At 46.6% G+C, this 21,551-nt stretch overlaps 1 protein-coding gene across 3 annotated transcripts in view; it reads left to right on the plus strand.

Annotated features, from left to right (window-relative positions):
* Positions 1 to 973: 973 nt before the first annotated feature.
* The window catches only part of MARCO (macrophage receptor with collagenous structure), a 114,222-nt gene continuing 93,644 nt past the window's right edge, over positions 974 to 21,551 (plus strand). For all 3 annotated transcript variants that reach the window (XM_083154290.1, XM_083154291.1, XM_083154292.1), the window contains exon 1: positions 974 to 1,100. In XM_083154290.1, coding sequence (XP_083010416.1) covers positions 995 to 1,100 — 106 coding nt within the window. In that variant the 5' untranslated portion in view covers positions 974 to 994. The remainder of the gene's footprint in view (positions 1,101 to 21,551) is intronic.

Consider the following 21,551-nt stretch of genomic DNA (forward strand, 5'->3'; position numbering starts at 1 on the left):
GTGCAGACCCGCTGCTCACGGGTCTTTTCCCTAGGGGTGGGGGCGGGTTTGTGTATAACGCTGGGCGGGGTGGGGGGTATCCTAAGGCAGAAACTTTACACACAGCAGATGAGTGACAGATCTGGCTAAATATATAAGAGATACACAAATACTGTATATAGAACACTACAAGAACATGGATTCAGACACAAATCCTCTTTATACCACATGCTTGCATGCTTAATATTCTGTTTAGTAAATAACACTTTTCAATATACTGCAATATCAGGATTTGGACCCATAGGCTGTTGCATTCCAGTCAAACACCCTACTCATTGAGCTATTTGATCTTGCATAAAAATGATTGGATGTCTAATTATATAAAGCTACTTGTACTTTGTAAAAAAATTAAAAATAATAATCAGCATTGCAATTGAGCAGATCTATGTAGTATGCATATATTTAGATGAATGTATGTAGTGTAAATATACTACATAGATCTGCTCAGCTGCAATGCTGATAAATTATTCACAAAGTACAAGGCGATCCCAGAATTATCTAGCTTTTTTATACAAAGGCTCAATGAAAACAATGTCTGACTGCAATGCCACATCCAATGAGTTTGAATCCCCAGTATTTCAGGTATTAATGACAGAATGGGTGGTGGGGGAAGCGGTGAGGGAAGGAGACAAGGGCAGTCCACTGGCCTCAAAGAGGAGGTGGCACTCTGCACCATCGTAATTACGGCCCTACTTAAACAGTTGCAAAAATGCCATATTAAATTAAATCTATCTCATGGTCTCTGTAGGGTAGATGCATGTGGACGTGGAATGATGAGGGGCAGAAATAATGGAATTGTAGTTTAAAAAAAGAATTCTACCTAAAATTAAGAAATAGAAACTACAAAAAAAAAAAAAAAAAAAAATATTTGTGTGTTGTGCTGATCATTGTGAAACTGAGGGTGGAGCACACCATAAATACAGCTGTCCAGATCCTCTTATGGGTTTGACTGAGGATGATAAACCGAAGTAGTATTCAGCTACAGGAGGAGTCCAAAGACAAATCACTGATTTTGGCCGAGTGTATGGCGGCTTCCGAGATGTCTACATTCGAAATGACTGGTAATTGTGAATTCACCTTTCCTCTGGGATTATTTTTGGTAGTGATAGAACACTCGGTGGGACCCAGTAGGACCATTCTGCCAGTGTTAGGTGGGAGATTGAGGGGAGTAGGGGGGGGGGGGTCTATTGTTTGTGGGGAGTCATTGTGTTTGCCAAGACTGTTTTTAACATAGTAGATGGGAATTAGAGCTATATTTAAAGTTTGGACATTTCTTAGATATGCAAAAAAGATATTAATGACACCACTAAGCGCTACTTCCAAGATGCAATCAAACATTTAGAGATAGAATGCAATACATAACTTTTGATTTGAACAAATGATTTGCCACTTCATAAGTCCCAAATGAGGATGGTATCTTTTCAATTCTGTAAGAGATACTCTCCAAAAAACCACAATGAGGGTTTTTTTTTGGAGATAAAAAAACAACAAAGAATTGGTGCAATACGTTTAGGACAAATAGAAGTGATTTTTATTCAAAGATATGCACTCACAAGGCATGCGATAGGTAAATGGCATGTATATGGTCCCATATGGCAAAAACTGCTGGGCTAGTTTTCAAGCTGCAACTATTCCATGGGAATAACAGTATTTCTGTGAATACAAAGATCTCCAAGGCATCCACATCAGTTGTAGTAGGATGTGTTGGAGACCAGAAAACAGAGAACAAATTGGTGCAATACTTTCTTACACAGTGACAGATATTTATTGTGGTAATACACTCACAAAGAAAGCATGATATAAAAGCATATAACAGATCCACCAGGCAAAAACTGCTAGGCCAGTCCCGAACAGGGTCTCTCACCCACGATGTTACCAGGGAGGTAAATGGATTCCAAGTGCCGGCTCAAGGGTCCACTAACCAGTATCAGGAACGGGTGTGCAGTAGGTCCACGGTGGTCACAACACACACTTAACGCGTTTCGGACTCTAAGTCCTTCGTCAGGAATGTTTGTATTGCATTCTATCTCTAAATGTTTGATTGCATCTTGGAAGTAGCGCTTAGTGGTGTCATTAATATCTTTTTTGCACATTTGTTTACTGTTGGTGATTGACAAACACTAATTTTGGTGATACCTTAGCTGCACAACTTCTTGTTGCGCTTAAATTCTAGAAATACTTTGTGAAAGTGTACATTTCTTAGATAGTTGTGGGGAAGTGAAAGGACACGACACGGGATGACACAGGGTAACAGCTGTCTGTACTTTTACAAATAGACCTTATATATATATATATATATATATATATACATATATATATATATATATATATATATATATATATATATATAGAAAGAAAAAGGAATAGATGTGCGCCCTAAGTAGTTTTTTTCACCTCTATATTAAAGCAGATTTTTAAAAAATAGTTTTTTATTCAACACATTGGTACATCGATTTACAGTTCAAAATAATTTTACAATCCAGGAGACAATAAAATATGAAGATCGAACATCAAGTGATGTTCACAATGAGGATTTCACAGATATCCTATATATATATATATATATATATATAGTAACGCAAGGACGGGTGTCACTCCGGGACTTCATGCAAAGCAAAGTGATATTTTATTAGAGCGTTATGTCAACGCGTTTCGAGTATAACTCGTCATCAGGACATTAATACATACAATAAAAACAGTGCATTAAATACATACCAGCGTGTGGGTGTTCCCCTCCGTCGGCGGTCCTCCGTTCCGGTCATCGCTCTGGCTTCCGGGTTGTAGCCCGGAAGTGACGCTACTCCGGCGGTGGAACGCAAACCGGCAGCCAGGGGGACACTGTGTGAATAGAAAAAACTTTATTAATACATGACAGCATCATACAACGCCTAACTGAAGATAGTCATAGATACTGTCATCCTAGGTGTATAAAAAAGCTATACGTTAGATAAAACAGGTACAGAAACGTGTGATAATATATATCAAGTGAATAAGGGTGATCAGTTCATTTTGACCTCGTGGTTATGCAATGATATTTAAAAAAAAAAAAAAAAAAAAAAAAAAAAAAGGATAGTGGATTAAGAGGGCTTGTGTCCCCCTATATTTATTCCCACAATTTCAAAAAAAGAACTGGGACCCAGATTAAACATGGGAATAGGTCTCCCCCATCGTGAATATATCTCTATTAACTAAAGTGAAAAAATGCATATTTAAATTTTTTAAATTTTTTTGGTTGCCATGTAGGGCACCAGATGGTCGTGGTACCCACTGGTTACATAAGAAATTAAAACGGGGCTACATCCATTTAACCTCAGCAAACTGGGGAAGGGAAAAGCTCCGCTGTACAATATAATTATATAAGTGATACGTAACAACACATACATGTGTGCTGGTATCTAGCTAAAAAAACATTTTTCTGGAAAGTTTTTACAAAACTATAAAAAAGAAGCCTATTGGCAAAAGGACATAATAAAACAGTGTGAAAAAATAGAAAATGCAGATATCATGGTAACTGGCCGCCTATGCTAGAAATGGACCTAATCTCTCAATCACAAAAAGCAACTATAATTGATGGCTTCATTTAAACCCATCGGATTGATGGTTTGCAGCTTAAAAATCCATTCACATTCGCGTCTCAACAGTAATTTATCCCTATCCCCCCCTCTCACTAGAGGTGGGGTATGGTCTATCATGTGGTATTTGAGACCAGCCAAGCTGTGGCGTGCCTGGGCAAAATGCCTGGCCACCGCCTGTTCACTGTTACCTGACACAAGAGCGGCTTTTATGGCCGTCCTGTGTTGGGCCATCCTCTCTTTAAATTGTCTAGCCGTCTTGCCCACGTACTTTAACCCACATGGGCAAGATAACAGGTAGACAACATAGCGTGAGCTGCATGTGAGCGGGAATTTAATTTTAAAAATGGTGCCATTATGCGGGTGGATAAATTGGTCCCCTGGGATCAGATATCCGCAAGTGGCACATCCCGTGCACCGGTAGCAACCCGGCTTTCTGGTTAAAAAGTGCTCAGTTTGTTGCTTCGGTTTCCCACTTATATCCATCTTCACCACAAGATCCCGGATATTAGGACCCCTCTTATAACTAGGCATGAGTCTAGAAAGATGTAAGCTTTTCAATTCGGGGTCAGTGTTAACAATTGGCCATAGGGATTTAACCTTGTTAACCAATTAAACCCGATGGGTTTAAATGAAGCCATCAATTATAGTTGCTTTTTGTGATTGAGAGATTAGGTCCATTTCTAGCATAGGCGGCCAGTTACCATGATATCTGCATTTTCTATTTTTTCACACTGTTTTATTATGTCCTTTTACCAATAGGCTTCTTTTTTATAGTTTTGTAAAAACTTTCCAGAAAAATGTTTTTTAGCTAGATACCAGCACACATGTATGTGTTGTTACGTATCACTTATATAATTATATTGTACAGCGGAGCTTTTCCCTTCCCCAGTTTGCTGAGGTTAAATGGATGTAGCCCCGTTTTAATTTCTTATGTAACCAGTGGGTACCACGACCATCTGGTGCCCTACATGGCAACCAAAAAAATTTAAAAAATTTAAATATGCATTTTTTCACTTTAGTTAATAGAGATATATTCACGATGGGGGAGACCTATTCCCATGTTTAATCTGGGTCCCAGTTCTTTTTTTGAAATTGTGGGAATAAATATAGGGGGACACAAGCCCTCTTAATCCACTATCCTTTTTTTTTTTTTTTAAATATCATTGCATAACCACGAGGTCAAAATGAACTGATCACCCTTATTCACTTGATATATATTATCACACGTTTCTGTACCTGTTTTATCTAACGTATAGCTTTTTTATACACCTAGGATGACAGTATCTATGACTATCTTCAGTTAGGCGTTGTATGATGCTGTCATGTATTAATAAAGTTTTTTCTATTCACACAGTGTCCCCCTGGCTGCCGGTTTGCGTTCCACCGCCGGAGTAGCGTCACTTCCGGGCTACAACCCGGAAGCCAGAGCGATGACCGGAACGGAGGACCGCCGACGGAGGGGAACACCCACACGCTGGTATGTATTTAATGCACTGTTTTTATTGTATGTATTAATGTCCTGATGACGAGTTATACTCGAAACGCGTTGACATAACGCTCTAATAAAATATCACTTTGCTTTGCATGAAGTCCCGGAGTGACACCCGTCCTTGCGTTACTATATTTGTGAGCCCCTCGGCTCTCTGAGTGGGCACCCGGGCAGGATCAATCAAGCCATTATCCCTGGTGGCAGAGGAGTGCCGGGCTGCGACACAGCTGTATATATATATATATATATATATATATATATATATATATATATATATATATATGTAGAGAGATGGCTGGCACTCCAGAATCCTATCGGTATGGCCCAGGTGCCTTTCCAGAGGATTTTTGCAAATGCTCAATACAAGTAGGAGAAGGTGGACGGCACTCACAAGGTCTTCTTAACGTAATAATCACACCACACTTTGGCTTGTTATTCCAAAATAGGAATAACAAGCCAAAGTGTGGTGTGTTTATTACGTTAAGAAGACCTTGCGAGTGCCGTCCACCTTCTCCTACTTATATATATATATATATATATATATATGCAACGCTCAAACAAGTGAATGAATAGTATATCAAATTAATAAAAATAACAATAAAACAAATCAGAATATAAAACACATAAATTGTGATCACATGAAAGTTTGAGTAATATAATTTGGGGTGCGGGTAATACTGCTTGTTCCTATTATGCCTGGATATTATAATGTATGTCCTACATGGTTCAAGGCCGGTACAGATTTATGAGGTCTCTGTAGAAATATACCACACCGGTCGCCACAAGTGTAGAAGGTTTGGCAATCCCACTTAATCGATGAATCCGGGGTTACTTGCACCTTACGGATAGTAATGGTCCAGTTATTAGTGGTAGGCAGTATTCCTCTTTGAAGTTTATAAAAGCAGGATATTTTCCAGGCTGATTCAAGCGGAGATCTTTCAGTAAACAGGATAAGTCACCACTTGACGCATTTCCAGGGCCGGCGACAGGGGGGGTCAAGGGGGACATGTGTGAAGGGCCCCGGCGATCTGAAGGGCCCCAGAGCCCTGCCGTGGCCGGGGCCCGTCTATAAGCTGTGTTTCCCCCACTGCCGTCTATACTGTGTGTGCAGTCTGCGCGTGCTGCCCCGCCCCCGCCCGTGTGACTACACTGACTACCCGCCCCGCAACCTAAACTGAGGAGTCAAGTGAAGTCAGAGCTCAGAGCTGGGCTGGGGAGAGCAGGACGGAGAGAGTCTGAAAATGCGCACTGAATGGAGCTCCTTCCAGGAACTTCCCAAGCAGAGTGACACACTCTGCTCCTTACAGAGTGCAGCGGCCGGGTGATGCATATTTCTCCTCCTTCTCCCTGATATATACCGGTATACAGCAGTGAGGCATGTTTGTCTGAGTGCGCCTCGGCACATAGACATCCTCCCCAATGTGCACAGTATAGTTCCTGGGGGGGCAACAGGAACAGTGGCGTAGCTACAGGGGTCGCAGCGGTCGCAGATGCGACCGGGCCCCTGAGCCAGGGGGCCCAACCCCCGCCACTGTCCTGGAAGAGGGAAGGGAACAGAACGCTCCCGTTCCCAGTGCTGCTTTGCGGGCCCGCGTGCGTCGCGCTGACGTCACGCGGCAAGGGGTCCCCTTCCTATTGGATGCCTGCGGCTGTGGACGGGACACGGTGGCCGTATCTGAGCTGTGACGTCAGCGCGACGCACGCGGGCTCCAACCTCCCCCTCCCTCTCCCACCGCTTCCGCGCCTCAACACGTGTAGGCTGCCAGGACTCAGGAGCAGGACCGCCCGGCGCCCTGTATCGGACGGACTACAGTGAGTCCAGTCTGTCAGCCAGCTTTTGAGATTATGGGGAAAATTGCTAAAACTGCTGGGATGTGTAGTTCCACTGTTACAGTGGAACTACAGGTCCCAGCATGCCCTGTCACAGTTTTAGAAATCCATTATCTAAAATCTGTGGCAGGGCATGCTGGGACATGTAGTTCCACAACAGCACTGACTCCAGTCCTGTCAGGCTTTTGAGATTATGTGAAAAATTGCTAAAACTGCTGGGATGTGTAGTTCCACTGTTACAGTGGAACTACAGGTCCCAGCATGCCCTGTCACAGTTTTAGAAATCCATTATCTAAAATCTGTGGCAGGGCATGCTGGGACGTGTAGATTTTGTTGTATGTAGGGGGGCCCCAAGCTGACCTTTCGCACCAGGGCCCATGAACCCTTAGCTACGCCCCTGAACAGGAACACTCACTTTCTGCCCGTTGGTGAGGCTGCTGAGCACTGGAACCCCGGGCTGTGCCTCCTATACCTCTCCGACCACTAATTTAAGAAGCCAAACACATTATAGGGTAGTTTTTCTAAAGGGGGCGTGGCCACGTGGGCCCGCGATTAGGCCACGCCCCTGACTTTGCCTGGGAGCCGGACGCTGAGTGCAGTCTTGGCTGCAGTGCTGTGCTGCTGATCCTTCTTCGACTGGCTGTCTCCTGAGGTCACTGGAGCAGAAGCCAGGTAATGTGTGCACTGTGACATAAATAAGGGATCCTATCATATGATGTAATATGAATAAGGTTGCACTACTGTGTTATAATTTGTTTTGCGGGCACTATTATGTGGCCATGCTCCTTTCCAGCAAGATCCCGCCCCTTTCTTGGGGCGTTCCCCTTCAGCACAAATTGTCCCTGTTTCACATGATGATACCAATGCTCTTTGTGTCACAGGGCACCAAAATGTCTAATTACGGCTTTGTGAATAAGGATACCTATGGATGGGGGGTGACAATGTTGCTAGCTGCTGTTATGATCTATGCCTAGGGCATACAACTGATTAGGGCCTACCCTTCAGATGGCCATAGGCTATTACACCATTTCAATTTATAATAGCCTTCATCAGTGTATATACTGTATATAAATTGGGGGGCACCAACATTTATCTTGCCTCCGGACAACTGGATCGACCTTACGCCACTGGTGCACACAGTGTGCTGCCTGGCTCAGTCCGATTGTGTGTGCAGCCGCGCGCTGCTGTGTGAGTGTGTATGGACTGGAGACTAGTGTCCAGTAGCGCACGCAGGGGGGGTTTCCGAGTACCCAGAAACCCCCCCAGGAATCTAAGGGCCATTGTCTGAAAGCTGAGAGTCCCCTCTTTCCAAGAGTACAAGAATTTTTAAAATCGGACCTTGGGAACCGGAGATATCTGACTTCAAAGCAGTGGTCCCCATCCAAGCCTGTTAATTGCTGTTCCCAGTCAGATATTTCAGGTTCTATCTGACATAGAGTTTTTCTGAGGATATATTACAAAAGCTGGGACTCTCCCCCTTTGAAGGACACTAGAAGCTTGTCTCTACTGTGCCCAGAACCAGAGATATCAGCCTTCCAGCAGCTGGTTACTGCTCCAGCTCCACACACCTGGTATGTAGTTTTATATACTCGTTGGCAGATTGCTCTGCCTCCTGAACTCTGATCCCCTAGTCCCCAATACCATTTGGTAGGTGGGATTCTCTAGTTTTTAATTCCATTAAAATCTAAGAAATCTATTTCCGGGAACTGGAGATATCTGCAGTCAAGCAAGCTGTCCTCCCACCAGAAAATTATGAATAATGAGCCCACTCCACTATACACCCCTCCTCTGCATATTAAACATCCTCTACCACCCTGGAAGTAATGTATTAGGGCCCCTTCATTCAGCCCAATGCCCCCTTCTCCCACCCCATCTCCCACCATCTGTGCAGTAAAGGGGTAATTAGTGGAAATTACTGATCCAGGCCCTACATGCTGAGCGGTTGATATAATACCCCCTACCACCCGCGGGACATCAAAGCATATACTGGGTCACCTAAGTGTCCATCTCCGTGCTTTGCTCCGCCCCTCTGGAAACCCCCTTCTGGAAATCCTGCGTTTGCCCCTGGTGTCCATGACCGTCCATGCGTACAGTGCAGGCAGCAGCCGCTCAGCGCTCGGAGGCTGAGTCGGCTGTCTCCTGTCTGCAGTGCACTGCACATGCGTGGCCCCATTGTGAAATCTGCTCCGCACTCCGTGCTGTGGCTGCCTCCTGCCCTGCCTAGTGCCTTTTTGTCGCAGCAGGAGACAGAGGCGGAGCACGACGGGACAGTTGGAGAAGACAAGTCCCTAACTGAATTCAGAAAGGCCCCCCTGGATCCGGGCGGTTGTGTGGGTTTGGGATTATGTAGGGGGGGCCCCAGAAATATCAGTGTACAGGGCCCCAAGATTTCTGTTGCCGGCCCTGCGCATTTCGCTGATCTCAATAGCAGCTTTCTCTTTTGTTCCAATGCAAAGAGCTTGGAACAGACTGTCCCATATACTGGTGAATGATTAGCTACCCATCTGTTGGAGGTCATGGTTGGGAATATGATGGGTGCAGGCACTTTTTATGGGGATACTTTGAGGGGGGGGGGGGGGTGACATACTTGCACTTTTTTAAATCTAACTTTTTTAATTGCATAGTCACAAACTGTAGATTTCAAAAACAGAAGTTACAATTACAAATGCATTCAGTTGAATAGTGAAGGGGTGATGGTGTGGAGGAGGGGTGTTGGAGGTATATGATCTAGGAACAAAGAAGAAGGGAGGGGGCAGGGCCAGTGCAAGGACCTGCCCCCCTCCCACGTTGCTCCACGGGCAGGGGGTGTCGGGTGATGCAGCGAGTGCCGCTAAGTAACTCCAGGGGTGGGAAGGGGGAACGGGTGATGCGGCAGCCGCCTAGTTGCTCCGGAAGACGGGGGGTTTGCAGCTGCCGGCGGGGGGGGGGGGGGCTACTTCAGACTGCTACCCTCCAGCAGGGCAGCCGAGAGGAATGCCGGGCCCTGGTAAAATTTTGGAGGCGTGGCCTAAGTGTGTGTTGTGGGAACCTCCCACACTTAGGCCACGCCCCCAAAATGTTTAGAGGAGGGTGAAAGAAAACTCTAAAAACTGTAATCTCAGAAGCAGCACACACCTACAGCATGTGCTGTGCTGACTGCAGGCTCAGCATGACCTCTCACGCTGTCAGTGAGACACTCATGCTGAGCCTGCTGTCAGCACAGCACATGCTGTAGAAGTGTGTGCTACTGTTACTACCCGGGAGGGATGGAGAGGGAAGGGAGGGGTCAGACCAGGGCCCCTGCGGGGCCCCTTCAGCAAGTGTGGGCCCGGGTAATTAGTACCCGCTCCCCCCCTCTCTCGGCTCCCCTGCCCTCCAGTGCCCGGTGCCCTATACAAATGCCTAGAGCTGCCTAGTGGGGGACAGGATGCAACCTGGTTCAATGAGACAGGTGCGCCCTGGTGTTATGCTAGGCTTTGTCTCGGAAGGGTTCAGTAGATCCAGGACCATTACAGTTAAGCCAATGGTACCAATATTAAGTTGTATATGGACAAAGTGACTGATATATGACATGATGGAAGAAGTGTGGGGCAGGTCTCATTTTCTCGAGCATTTGGCTGCGGCAAGAACATGGGAGGGGAGATCGAGGTCTCATCTAAAGGCTAAGATAAAAATCAGAGGGTCCCTGAGCACAGGAAACGAGAAATGGTAGTGTGGGGGGATGGTGAAAGTGAGTTTTGGGCAGCTCTACCAAATGTGCAGGAATGCTTTTTCAGATAAGTTGTGATTTTATGTACCCCTTTGCTTCACCTTGTTGTGTCATAACCCCCCCCCCCCCCAGCACACTAGTAGACTCTCTCCCCTTCCTGTCTTTCAATATTGTTGTAGGTTTTGTACTCCAGCACACCGTCATTTATATTGCAAGTGGAGCTGCCACTCACATACTACAGCGAGCAGTGTGCCACAAGCAGCATAACTCTAGAGAGGGATATTTCCTGGATCATGGGTGCATCTAGTGATTGGGACATATCCTGGCTCCTGGGTACATCTAGTGATTGGGACATATCCTGGCTCCTGGGTACATCTAGGGATTGGGACGTATTCTGGCTCCTGGGTACATCTAGTGATTGGGATATATCCTGGCTCCTGGGTACATCTAGTGATTGGGATATATCCTGTCTCCTGGGTGCATCTAGTGATTGGGATGTAACCTGGCTCCTGGGTACATCTAGTGATTGGGATATATCCTGTCTCCTGGGTGCATCTAGTGATTGGGATATATCCTGGCTCCTGGGTACATCTAGTGATTGGGATATATCCTGTCTCCTGGGTACATCTAGTGATTGGGATATATCCTGGCTCCTGGGTACATCTAGTGATTGGGATATATCCTGTCTCCTGGGTACTTCTTGTGATTGGGATGTAACCTGGCTCCTGGGTACATCTAGTGATTGGGATATATCCTGGCTCCTGGGTACATCTAGTGATTGGGAGGTATCCTGGCTCCTGGGTACATCTAGTGATTGGGAGGTAACCTGGCTCCTGGGTACATCTAGTGATTGGGACATATCCAGGCTCCTGGGTGCATCTAGTGATTGGTATATATCCTGGATCCTGGGTACATCTAGTGATTGGGAGGTATCCTGGATCATGGGTACATCTAGTGATTGGGAGGTATCCTGTCTCCTGGGTACATCTAGTGATTGGGAGGTATCCTGGATCATGGGTACATCTAGTGATTGGGAGGTATCCTGTCTCCTGGGTACATCTAGTGATTGGGACGTATCCTGGCTCCTGGGTACATCTAGTGATTGGGATATATCCTGGCTCCTGGGTACATCTAGTGATTGGGACATATCCTGTCTCCTGGGTACATCTAGTGATTGGGACATATCCTGTCTCCTGGGTACATCTAGTGATTGGGACGTATCCTGGCTCCTGGGTACATCTAGTGATTGGGACGTATCCTGGCTCCTGGGTACATCTAGTGATTGGGACGTATCCTGGCTCCTGGGTACATCTAGTGATTGGGACATATAGTCTCCTGGGTACATCTAGTGATTGGGATATATCCTGTCTCCTGGGTACATCTAGTAATTGGGATATATCCTGGCTCCTGGGTACATCTAGTGATTGGGATATATCCTGTCTCCTGGGTACATCTAGTGATTGGGATATATCCTGGCTCCTGGGTACATCTAGTGATTGGGACATATCCTGGCCTTCTGGGTGCATCTAGTGATTGGGACGTATCCTGGCTACTGGGTACATCTAGTGATTGGGATGTATCCTGTCTCCTGGGTACATCTAGTGATTGGGACATATCCTGGCTCCTGGGTACATCTAGTGATTGGGACGTATCCTGGCTCCTGGGTACATCTAGTGATTGGGATATATCCTGTCTCCTGGCTCCTAGGTACATCTAGTGATTGGGACATATCCTGGCTCCTGGGTACATCTAGTGATTGGTATATATCCTGGCTCCTGGGTACATCTAGTGATTGGGAGGTATCCTGGCTCCTGGGTACATCTTGTGATTGGGACATATCCTGGCTCCTGGGTGCATCTAGTGATTGTGACGTATCCTGGCTCCTGGGTGCATCTAGTGATTGGGATGTATCCTGGCTCCTGGGTACATCTAGTGATTGGGAGGTAACCTGGCTCCTGGGTGCATCTAGTGATTGGGACATATCCTGGCTCCTAGGTACATCTAGTGATTGTGATATATCCTGTCTCCTGGGTACATCTAGTGATTGGGAGGTAACCTGTCTCCTGGGTACATCTAGTGATTGGGACATATCCTGGCTCCTGGGTGCATCTATTGATTGGGAGATATCCTGTCTCCTGGGTGCATCTAGTGATTGGGATATATCCTGTCTCCTGTGTACATCTAGTGATTGGGATATATCCTGGCTCCTGGGTACATCTAGTGATTGGGATATATCCTGTCTACTGTGTACATCTAGTGATTGGGATATATCCTGGCTCCTGGGTACATCTAGTGATTGGGATATATCCTGTCTCCTGGGTACATCTAGTGATTGGGATATATCCTGGCTCCTGGGTACATGTAGTGATTGGGACATATCCTGTCTCCTGGGTGCATCTAGTGATTGGGATATATCCTGGCTCCTGGGTACATCTAGTGATTGGGATATATCCTGTCTCCTGGGTACATCTAGTGATTGGGATATATCCTGGCTCCTGGGTACATCTTGTGATTGGGACATATCCTGGCTCCTGGGTGCATCTAGTGATTGGGACGTATCCTGGCTCCTGGGTGCATCTAGTGATTGGGATGTATCCTGGCTCCTGGGTACATCTAGTGATTGGGATATATCCAGTCTCCTGGGTACATCTAGTGATTGGGATATATCCTGGCTCCTGGGTGCATCTAGTGATTGGAACGTATCCTGTCTCCTGGGTGCATCTAGTGATTGGGAGATAACCTGGCTCCTGGGTACATCTAGTGATTGGGATATATCCTGGCTCCTAGGTGCATCTAGTGATTGGGAGATATCCTGTCTCCTGGGTACATCTAGTGATTGGGATATATCCTGGCTCCTGGGTACATCTAGTGATTGGGATATATCCTGTCTACTGTGTACATCTAGTGATTGGGATATATCCTGGCTCCTGGGTACATCTAGTGATTGGGATATATCCTGTCTCCTGGGTACATCTAGTGATTGGGATATATCCTGGCTCCTGGGTACATGTAGTGATTGGGACATATCCTGTCTCCTGGGTGCATCTAGTGATTGGGATATATCCTGTCTCCTGGGTGCATCTAGTGATTGGGATATATCCTGGCTCCTGGGTACATCTAGTGATTGGGATATATCCTGTCTCCTGGGTACATCTAGTGATTGGGATATATCCTGGCTCCTGGGTACATCTAGTGATTGGGACATATCCTGTCTCCTGGGTGCATCTAGTGATTGGGACGTATCCTGGCTCCTGGGTGCATCTAGTGATTGGGATGTATCCTGGCTCCTGGGTACATCTAGTGATTGGGATATATCCAGTCTCCTGGGTACATCTAGTGATTGGGATATATCCTGGCTCCTGGGTGCATCTAGTGATTGAAACGTATCCTGTCTCCTGGGTACATCTAGTGATTGGGATATATCCTGTCTCCTGGGTACATCTAGTGATTGGGACATATCCTAGCTCCTGGGTACATCTAGTGATTGGGACATATCCTAGCTCCTGGGTACATCTAGTGATTGGGAGGTAACCTGGTTGCTGGGTACATCTAGTGATTGGGAGGTAACCTGGCTCCTGGGTGCATCTAGTGATTGGGACATATCCTGGCTCCTGGGTACATCTAGTGATTGGGATATATCCTGGCTCCTGGGTACATCTAGTGATTGGGAGGTATCCTGGCTCCTGGGTACATCTAGTGATTGGTATATATCCTGGCTCCTGGGTACATCAAGTGATTGGTATATATCCTGGCTCCTGGGTACATTCTAGTGATTGGGATATATCCTGGCTCCTGGGTACATCTAGTGATTGGGATATAACTTGGCTCCTGGGTACATCTAGTGATTGGGATATATCCTGGCTCCTGGGTGCATCTAGTGATTGGGATATATCCTGTCTCCTGGGTACATCTACTGATTGGGATATATCCTGTCTCCTGGGTACATCTAGTGATTGGGATATATCCTGGCTCCTGGGTACATCTAGTGATTGGGATATATCCTGTCTCCTGGGTACATCTACTGATTGGGATATATCCTGGCTCCTGGGTACTTCTAGTGATTGGGACATATCCTGGCTCCTGGGTACATCTAGTGATTGGGAGGTAACCTGGTTCCTGGGTACATATAGTGATTGGGACATTTCCTGGCTCCTGGGTGCATCTAGTGATTGGGACGTATCCTGGCTCCTGGGTACATCTAGTGATTGGGACGTATCCTGGCTCCTGGGTACATCTAGTGATTGGGACGTATCCTGGCTCCTGGGTACATCTAGTGATTGGGACGTATCCTGGCTCCTGGGTACATCTAGTGATTGGGACATATCTTGGCTCCTGGGTACATCTAGTGAATGTGATATATCCTGTCTCCTGGGTACAACTAGTGATTGGTAAATATCCTGGCTCCTGGTACATCTAGTGATTGGGACGTATCCTGGCTCCTGGGTACATCTAGTGATTGGTATATATTTTGGCTACTGGGTACATCTAGTGATTGGGATATATCCTGTCTCCTGGGTACATCTAGTGATTGGGACATATCCTGGCTCCTGGGTACATCTAGTGATTGGGACGTATCCTGGCTCCTGGGTACATCTAGTGATTGGGATATATCCAGTCTCCTGGGTACATCTAGTAATTGGGATATATCCTGGCTCCTGGGTGCATCTAGTGATTGAAACGTATCCTGTCTCCTTGGTACATCTAGTGATTGGGATATATCCTGTCTCCTGGGTACATCTAGTGATTGGGACATATCCTGGCTCCTGGGTACATCTAGTGATTGGGACATATCCTAGCTCCTGGGTACATCTAGTGATTGGGAGGTAGCCTGGTTGCTGGGTACATCTAGTGATTGGGAGGTAACCTGGCTCCTGGGTGCATCTAGTGATTGGGACATATCCTGGCTCCTGGGTACATCTAGTGATTGGGATATATCCTGGCTCCTGGGTACATCTAGTGATTGGGAGGTATCCTGGCTCCTGGGTACATCTAGTGATTGGTATATATCCTGGCTCCTGGGTACATCTAGTGATTGGTATATATCCTGGCTCCTGGGTACATCTAGTGATTGGGATATATCCTGGCTCCTGGGTACATCTAGTGATTGGGAGGTAACCTGGCTCCTGGGTACATCTAGTGATTGGGATATATCCTGGCTCCTGGGTGCATCTAGTGATTGGGATATATCCTGTCTCCTGGGTACATCTAGTGATTGGGATATATCCTGGCTCCTGGGTACATCTAGTGATTGGGATATATCCTGTCTCCTGGGTACATCTAGTGATTGGGATATATCCTGGCTCCTGGGTACATCTAGTGATTGGGATATATCCTGTCTCCTGGGTACATCTAGTGATTGGGATATATCCTGTCTCCTGGGTACATCTAGTGATTGGGATATATCCTGTCTCTTGGGTACATCTAGTGATTGGGATATATCCTGTCTCCTGGGTACATCTAGTGATTGGGATATATCCTGGCTCCTGGGTACATCTAGGATATATCCTGGCTCCTGGGTGCATCTAGTGATTGGGATATATCCTGTCTCCTGGGTACATCTAGTGATTGGGATATATCCTGGCTCCTGGGTACATCTAGGATATATCCTGGCTCCTGGGTGCATCTAGTGATTGGGATATATCCTGTCTCCTGGGTACATCTAGTGATTGGGATATATCCTGGCTCCTGGGTACATCTAGTGATTGGGACATATCCTGGCTCCTGGGTGCATCTAGTGATTGGGACGTATCCTGGCTCCTGGGTGCATCTAGTGATTGGGACGTATCCTGGCTCCTATTTGCAACTAGTGATTGGGACGTATCCTGGCTCCTGGGTGCATCTAGTGATTGGGATGTATCCAGTCTCCTGGGTACATCTAGTGATTGGGATATATCCTGTCTCCTGGGTACATCTAGTGATTGGGATATATCCTGGCTCCTGGGTACATCTAGTGATTGGGATATATCCTGTCTCCTGGGTACATCTAGTGATTGGGACATATCCTGGCTCCTGGGTACATCTAGTGATTGGGACATATCCTGGCTCCTGGGTGCATCTAGTGATTGGGACATATCCTGGCTCCTGGGTACATCTAGTGATTGGGATATATCCTGGCTCCTGGGTACATCTAGTGATTGGGATATATCCTGTCTCCTGGGTACATCTAGTGATTGGGATATATCCTGGCTCCTGGGTACATCTAGTGATTGGGACATATCCTGGCTCCTGGGTGCATCTAGTGATTGGAACATATCCTGGCTCCTGGGTGCATCTAGTGATTGGGATGTATCCTGGCTCCTGGGTACATCTAGTGATTGGGATGTATCCAGTCTCCTGGGTACATTTAGTGATTGGGATATATCCTGGCTCCTGGGTGCATCTAGTGATTGGGATATATCCTGGCTCCTGGGTGCATCTAGTGATTGGGACGTATCCTGGCCCCTGGGTGCATCTAGTGATTGGGACGTATCCTGTCTCCTGGGTACATCTAGTGATTGGGATGTATCCTGTCTCCTGGGTACATCTAGTGATTGGGATGTATCCTGGCTCCTGGGTACATCTAGTGATTGGGACATATCCTGGCTCCTGGGTACATCTAGTGATTGGGAGGTAACCTGGTTCCTGGGTACATCTAGTGATTGGGACATTTCCTGGCTTCTGGGTGCATCTAGTGATTGGGACGTATCCTGGCTCCTGGGTACATCTAGTGATTGGGACGTATCCTGGCTCCTGGGTACATCTAGTGATTGGGACGTATCCTGGCTCCTGGGTACATCTAGTGATTGGGACGTATCCTGGCTCCTGGGTGCATCTAGTGATTGGGATGTATCCAGTCTCCTGGGTACATCTAGTGATTGGGATATATCCTGTCTCCTGGGTACATCTAGTGATTGGGATATATCCTGGCTCCTGGGTACATCTAGTGATTGGGATATATCCTGTCTCCTGGGTACATCTAGTGATTGGGACATATCCTGGCTCCTGGGTACATCTAGTGATTGGGACATATCCTGGCTCCTGGGTGCATCTAGTGATTGGGACATATCCTGGCTCCTGGGTACATCTAGTGATTGGGATATATCCTGGCTCCTGGGTACATCTAGTGATTGGGATATATCCTGTCTCCTGGGTACATCTAGTGATTGGGATATATCCTGGCTCCTGGGTACATCTAGTGATTGGGACATATCCTGGCTCCTGGGTGCATCTAGTGATTGGAACATATCCTGGCTCCTGGGTGCATCTAGTGATTGGGATGTATCCTGGCTCCTGGGTACATCTAGTGATTGGGATGTATCCAGTCTCCTGGGTACATTTAGTGATTGGGATATATCCTGGCTCCTGGGTGCATCTAGTGATTGGGATATATCCTGGCTCCTGGGTGCATCTAGTGATTGGGACGTATCCTGGCCCCTGGGTGCATCTAGTGATTGGGACGTATCCTGTCTCCTGGGTACATCTAGTGATTGGGATGTATCCTGTCTCCTGGGTACATCTAGTGATTGGGATGTATCCTGGCTCCTGGGTACATCTAGTGATTGGGACATATCCTGGCTCCTGGGTACATCTAGTGATTGGGAGGTAACCTGGTTCCTGGGTACATCTAGTGATTGGGACATTTCCTGGCTTCTGGGTGCATCTAGTGATTGGGACGTATCCTGGCTCCTGGGTACATCTAGTGATTGGGACGTATCCTGGCTCCTGGGTACATCTAGTGATTGGGACGTATCCTGGCTCCTGGGTACATCTAGTGATTGGGACGTATCCTGGCTCCTGGGTACATCTAGTGATTGGGACGTATCTTGGCTCCTGGGTACATCTAGTGAATGGGATATATCCTGTCTCCTGGGTACATCTAGTGATTGGTATATATCCTGGCTCCTGGGTACTTCTAGTGATTGGGACATATCCTGGCTCCTGGGTACATCTAGTGATTGGGAGGTAACCTGGTTCCTGGGTACATATAGTGATTGGGACATTTCCTGGCTCCTGGGTGCATCTAGTGATTGGGACGTATCCTGGCTCCTGGGTACATCTAGTGATTGGGACGTATCCTGGCTCCTGGGTACATCTAGTGATTGGGACGTATCCTGGCTCCTGGGTACATCTAGTGATTGGGACGTATCCTGGCTCCTGGGTACATCTAGTGATTGGGACATATCTTGGCTCCTGGGTACATCTAGTGAATGTGATATATCCTGTCTCCTGGGTACAACTAGTGATTGGTATATATCCTGGCTCCTGGTACATCTAGTGATTGGGACGTATCCTGGCTCCTGGGTACATCTAGTGATTGGTATATATTTTGGCTACTGGGTACATCTAGTGATTGGGATATATCCTGTCTCCTGGGTACATCTAGTGATTGGGACATATCCTGGCTCCTGGGTACATCTAGTGATTGGGACGTATCCTGGCTCCTGGGTACATCTAGTGATTGGGATATATCCAGTCTCCTGGGTACATCTAGTAATTGGGATATATCCTGGCTCCTGGGTGCATCTAGTGATTGGAACGTATCCTGTCTCCTTGGTACATCTAGTGATTGGGATATATCCTGTCTCCTGGGTACATCTAGTGATTGGGACATATCCTGGCTCCTGGGTACATCTAGTGATTGGGACATATCCTAGCTCCTGGGTACATCTAGTGATTGGGAGGTAACCTGGTTGCTGGGTACATCTAGTGATTGGGAGGTAACCTGGCTCCTGGGTGCATCTAGTGATTGGGACATATCCTGGCTCCTGGGTACATCTAGTGATTGGGATATATCCTGGCTCCTGGGTACATCTAGTGATTGGGAGGTATCCTGGCTCCTGGGTACATCTAGTGATTGGTATATATCCTGGCTCCTGGGTACATCTAGTGATTGGTATATATCCTGGCTCCTGGGTACATCTAGTGATTGGGATATATCCTGGCTCCTGGGTACATCTAGTGATTGGGAGGTAACCTGGCTCCTGGGTACATCTAGTGATTGGGATATATCCTGGCTCCTGGGTGCATCTAGTGATTGGGATATATCCTGTCTCCTGGGTACATCTAGTGATTGGGATATATCCTGGCTCCTGGGTACATCTAGTGATTGGGATATATCCTGTCTCCTGGGTACATCTAGTGATTGGGATATATCCTGGCTCCTGGGTACATCTAGTGATTGGGATATATCCTGTCTCCTGGGTACATCTAGTGATTGGGATATATCCTGTCTCCTGGGTACATCTAGTGATTGGGATATATCCTGTCTCTTGGGTACATCTAGTGATTGGGATATATCCTGTCTCCTGGGTACATCTAGTGATTGGGATATATCCTTGCTCCTGGGTACATCTAGGATATATCCTGGCTCCTGGGTGCATCTAGTGATTGGGATATATCCTGTCTCCTGGGTACATCTAGTGATTGGGATATATCCTGTCTCCTGGGTACATCTAGTGATTGGGATATATCCTGTCTCCTGGGTACATCTAGTGATTGGGATATATCCTGGCTCCTGGGTACATCTAGCGATTGGGACATATCCTGGCTCCTGGGTGCATCTAGTGATTGGGACGTATCCTGGCTCCTGGGTGCATCTAGTGATTGGGACGTATCCTGGCTCCTGGGTGCATCTAGTGATTGGGATGTATCCAGTCTCCTGGGTACATCTAGTGATTGGGATGTATCCTGTCTCCTGGGTACATCTAGTGATTGGGATATATCCTGTCTCCTGGGTACATCTAGTGATTGGGATATATCCTGTCTCCTGGGTACATCTAGTGATTGGGATATATCCTGTCTCCTGGGTACATCTAGTGATTGGGATATATCCTGTCTCCTGGGTACATCTAGTGATTGGGATATATCCTGTCTCCTGGGTACATCTAGTGATTGGGATATATACTGGCTCCTGGGTACATCTAGTGATTGGGATATATCCTGTCTCCTGGGTACATCTAGTGATTGGGATATATCCTGTCTCTTGGGTACATCTAGTGATTGGGATATATCCTGTCTCCTGGGTACATCTAGTGATTGGGATATATCCTTGCTCCTGGGTACATCTAGGATATATCCTGGCTCCTGGGTGCATCTAGTGATTGGGATATATCCTGTCTCCTGGGTACATCTAGTGATTGGGATATATCCTGTCTCCTGGGTACATCTAGTGATTGGGATATATCCTGTCTCCTGGGTACATCTAGTGATTGGGATATATCCTGGCTCCTGGGTACATCTAGCGATTGGGACATATCCTGGCTCCTGGGTGCATCTAGTGATTGGGACGTATCCTGGCTCCTGGGTGCATCTAGTGATTGGGACGTATCCTGGCTCCTGGGTGCATCTAGTGATTGGGATGTATCCAGTCTCCTGGGTACATCTAGTGATTGGGATGTATCCTGTCTCCTGGGTACATCTAGTGATTGGGATATATCCCGTCTCCTGGGTACATCTAGTGATTGGGATATATCCTGTCTCCTGGGTACATCTAGTGATTGGGATATATCCTGTCTCCTGGGTACATCTAGTGATTGGGATATATCCTGTCTCCTGGGTACATCTAGTGATTGGGATATATCCTGTCTCCTGGGTACATCTAGTGATTGGGATATATACTGGCTCCTGGGTACATCTAGTGATTGGGATATATCCTGTCTCCTGGGTACATCTAGTGATTGGGATATATCCTGTCTCTTGGGTACATCTAGTGATTGGGATATATCCTGTCTCCTGGGTACATCTAGTGATTGGGATATATCCTTGCTCCTGGGTACATCTAGGATATATCCTGGCTCCTGGGTGCATCTAGTGATTGGGATATATCCTGTCTCCTGGGTACATCTAGTGATTGGGATATATCCTGTCTCCTGGGTACATCTAGTGATTGGGATATATCCTGTCTCCTGGGTACATCTAGTGATTGGGATATATCCTGGCTCCTGGGTACATC

This window comes from Crinia signifera, chromosome 7 (genome assembly GCF_055691185.1).
Source record: "Crinia signifera chromosome 7, ASM5569118v1, whole genome shotgun sequence".
NCBI classification, from domain to species: Eukaryota; Metazoa; Chordata; class Amphibia; order Anura; family Myobatrachidae; genus Crinia; species Crinia signifera.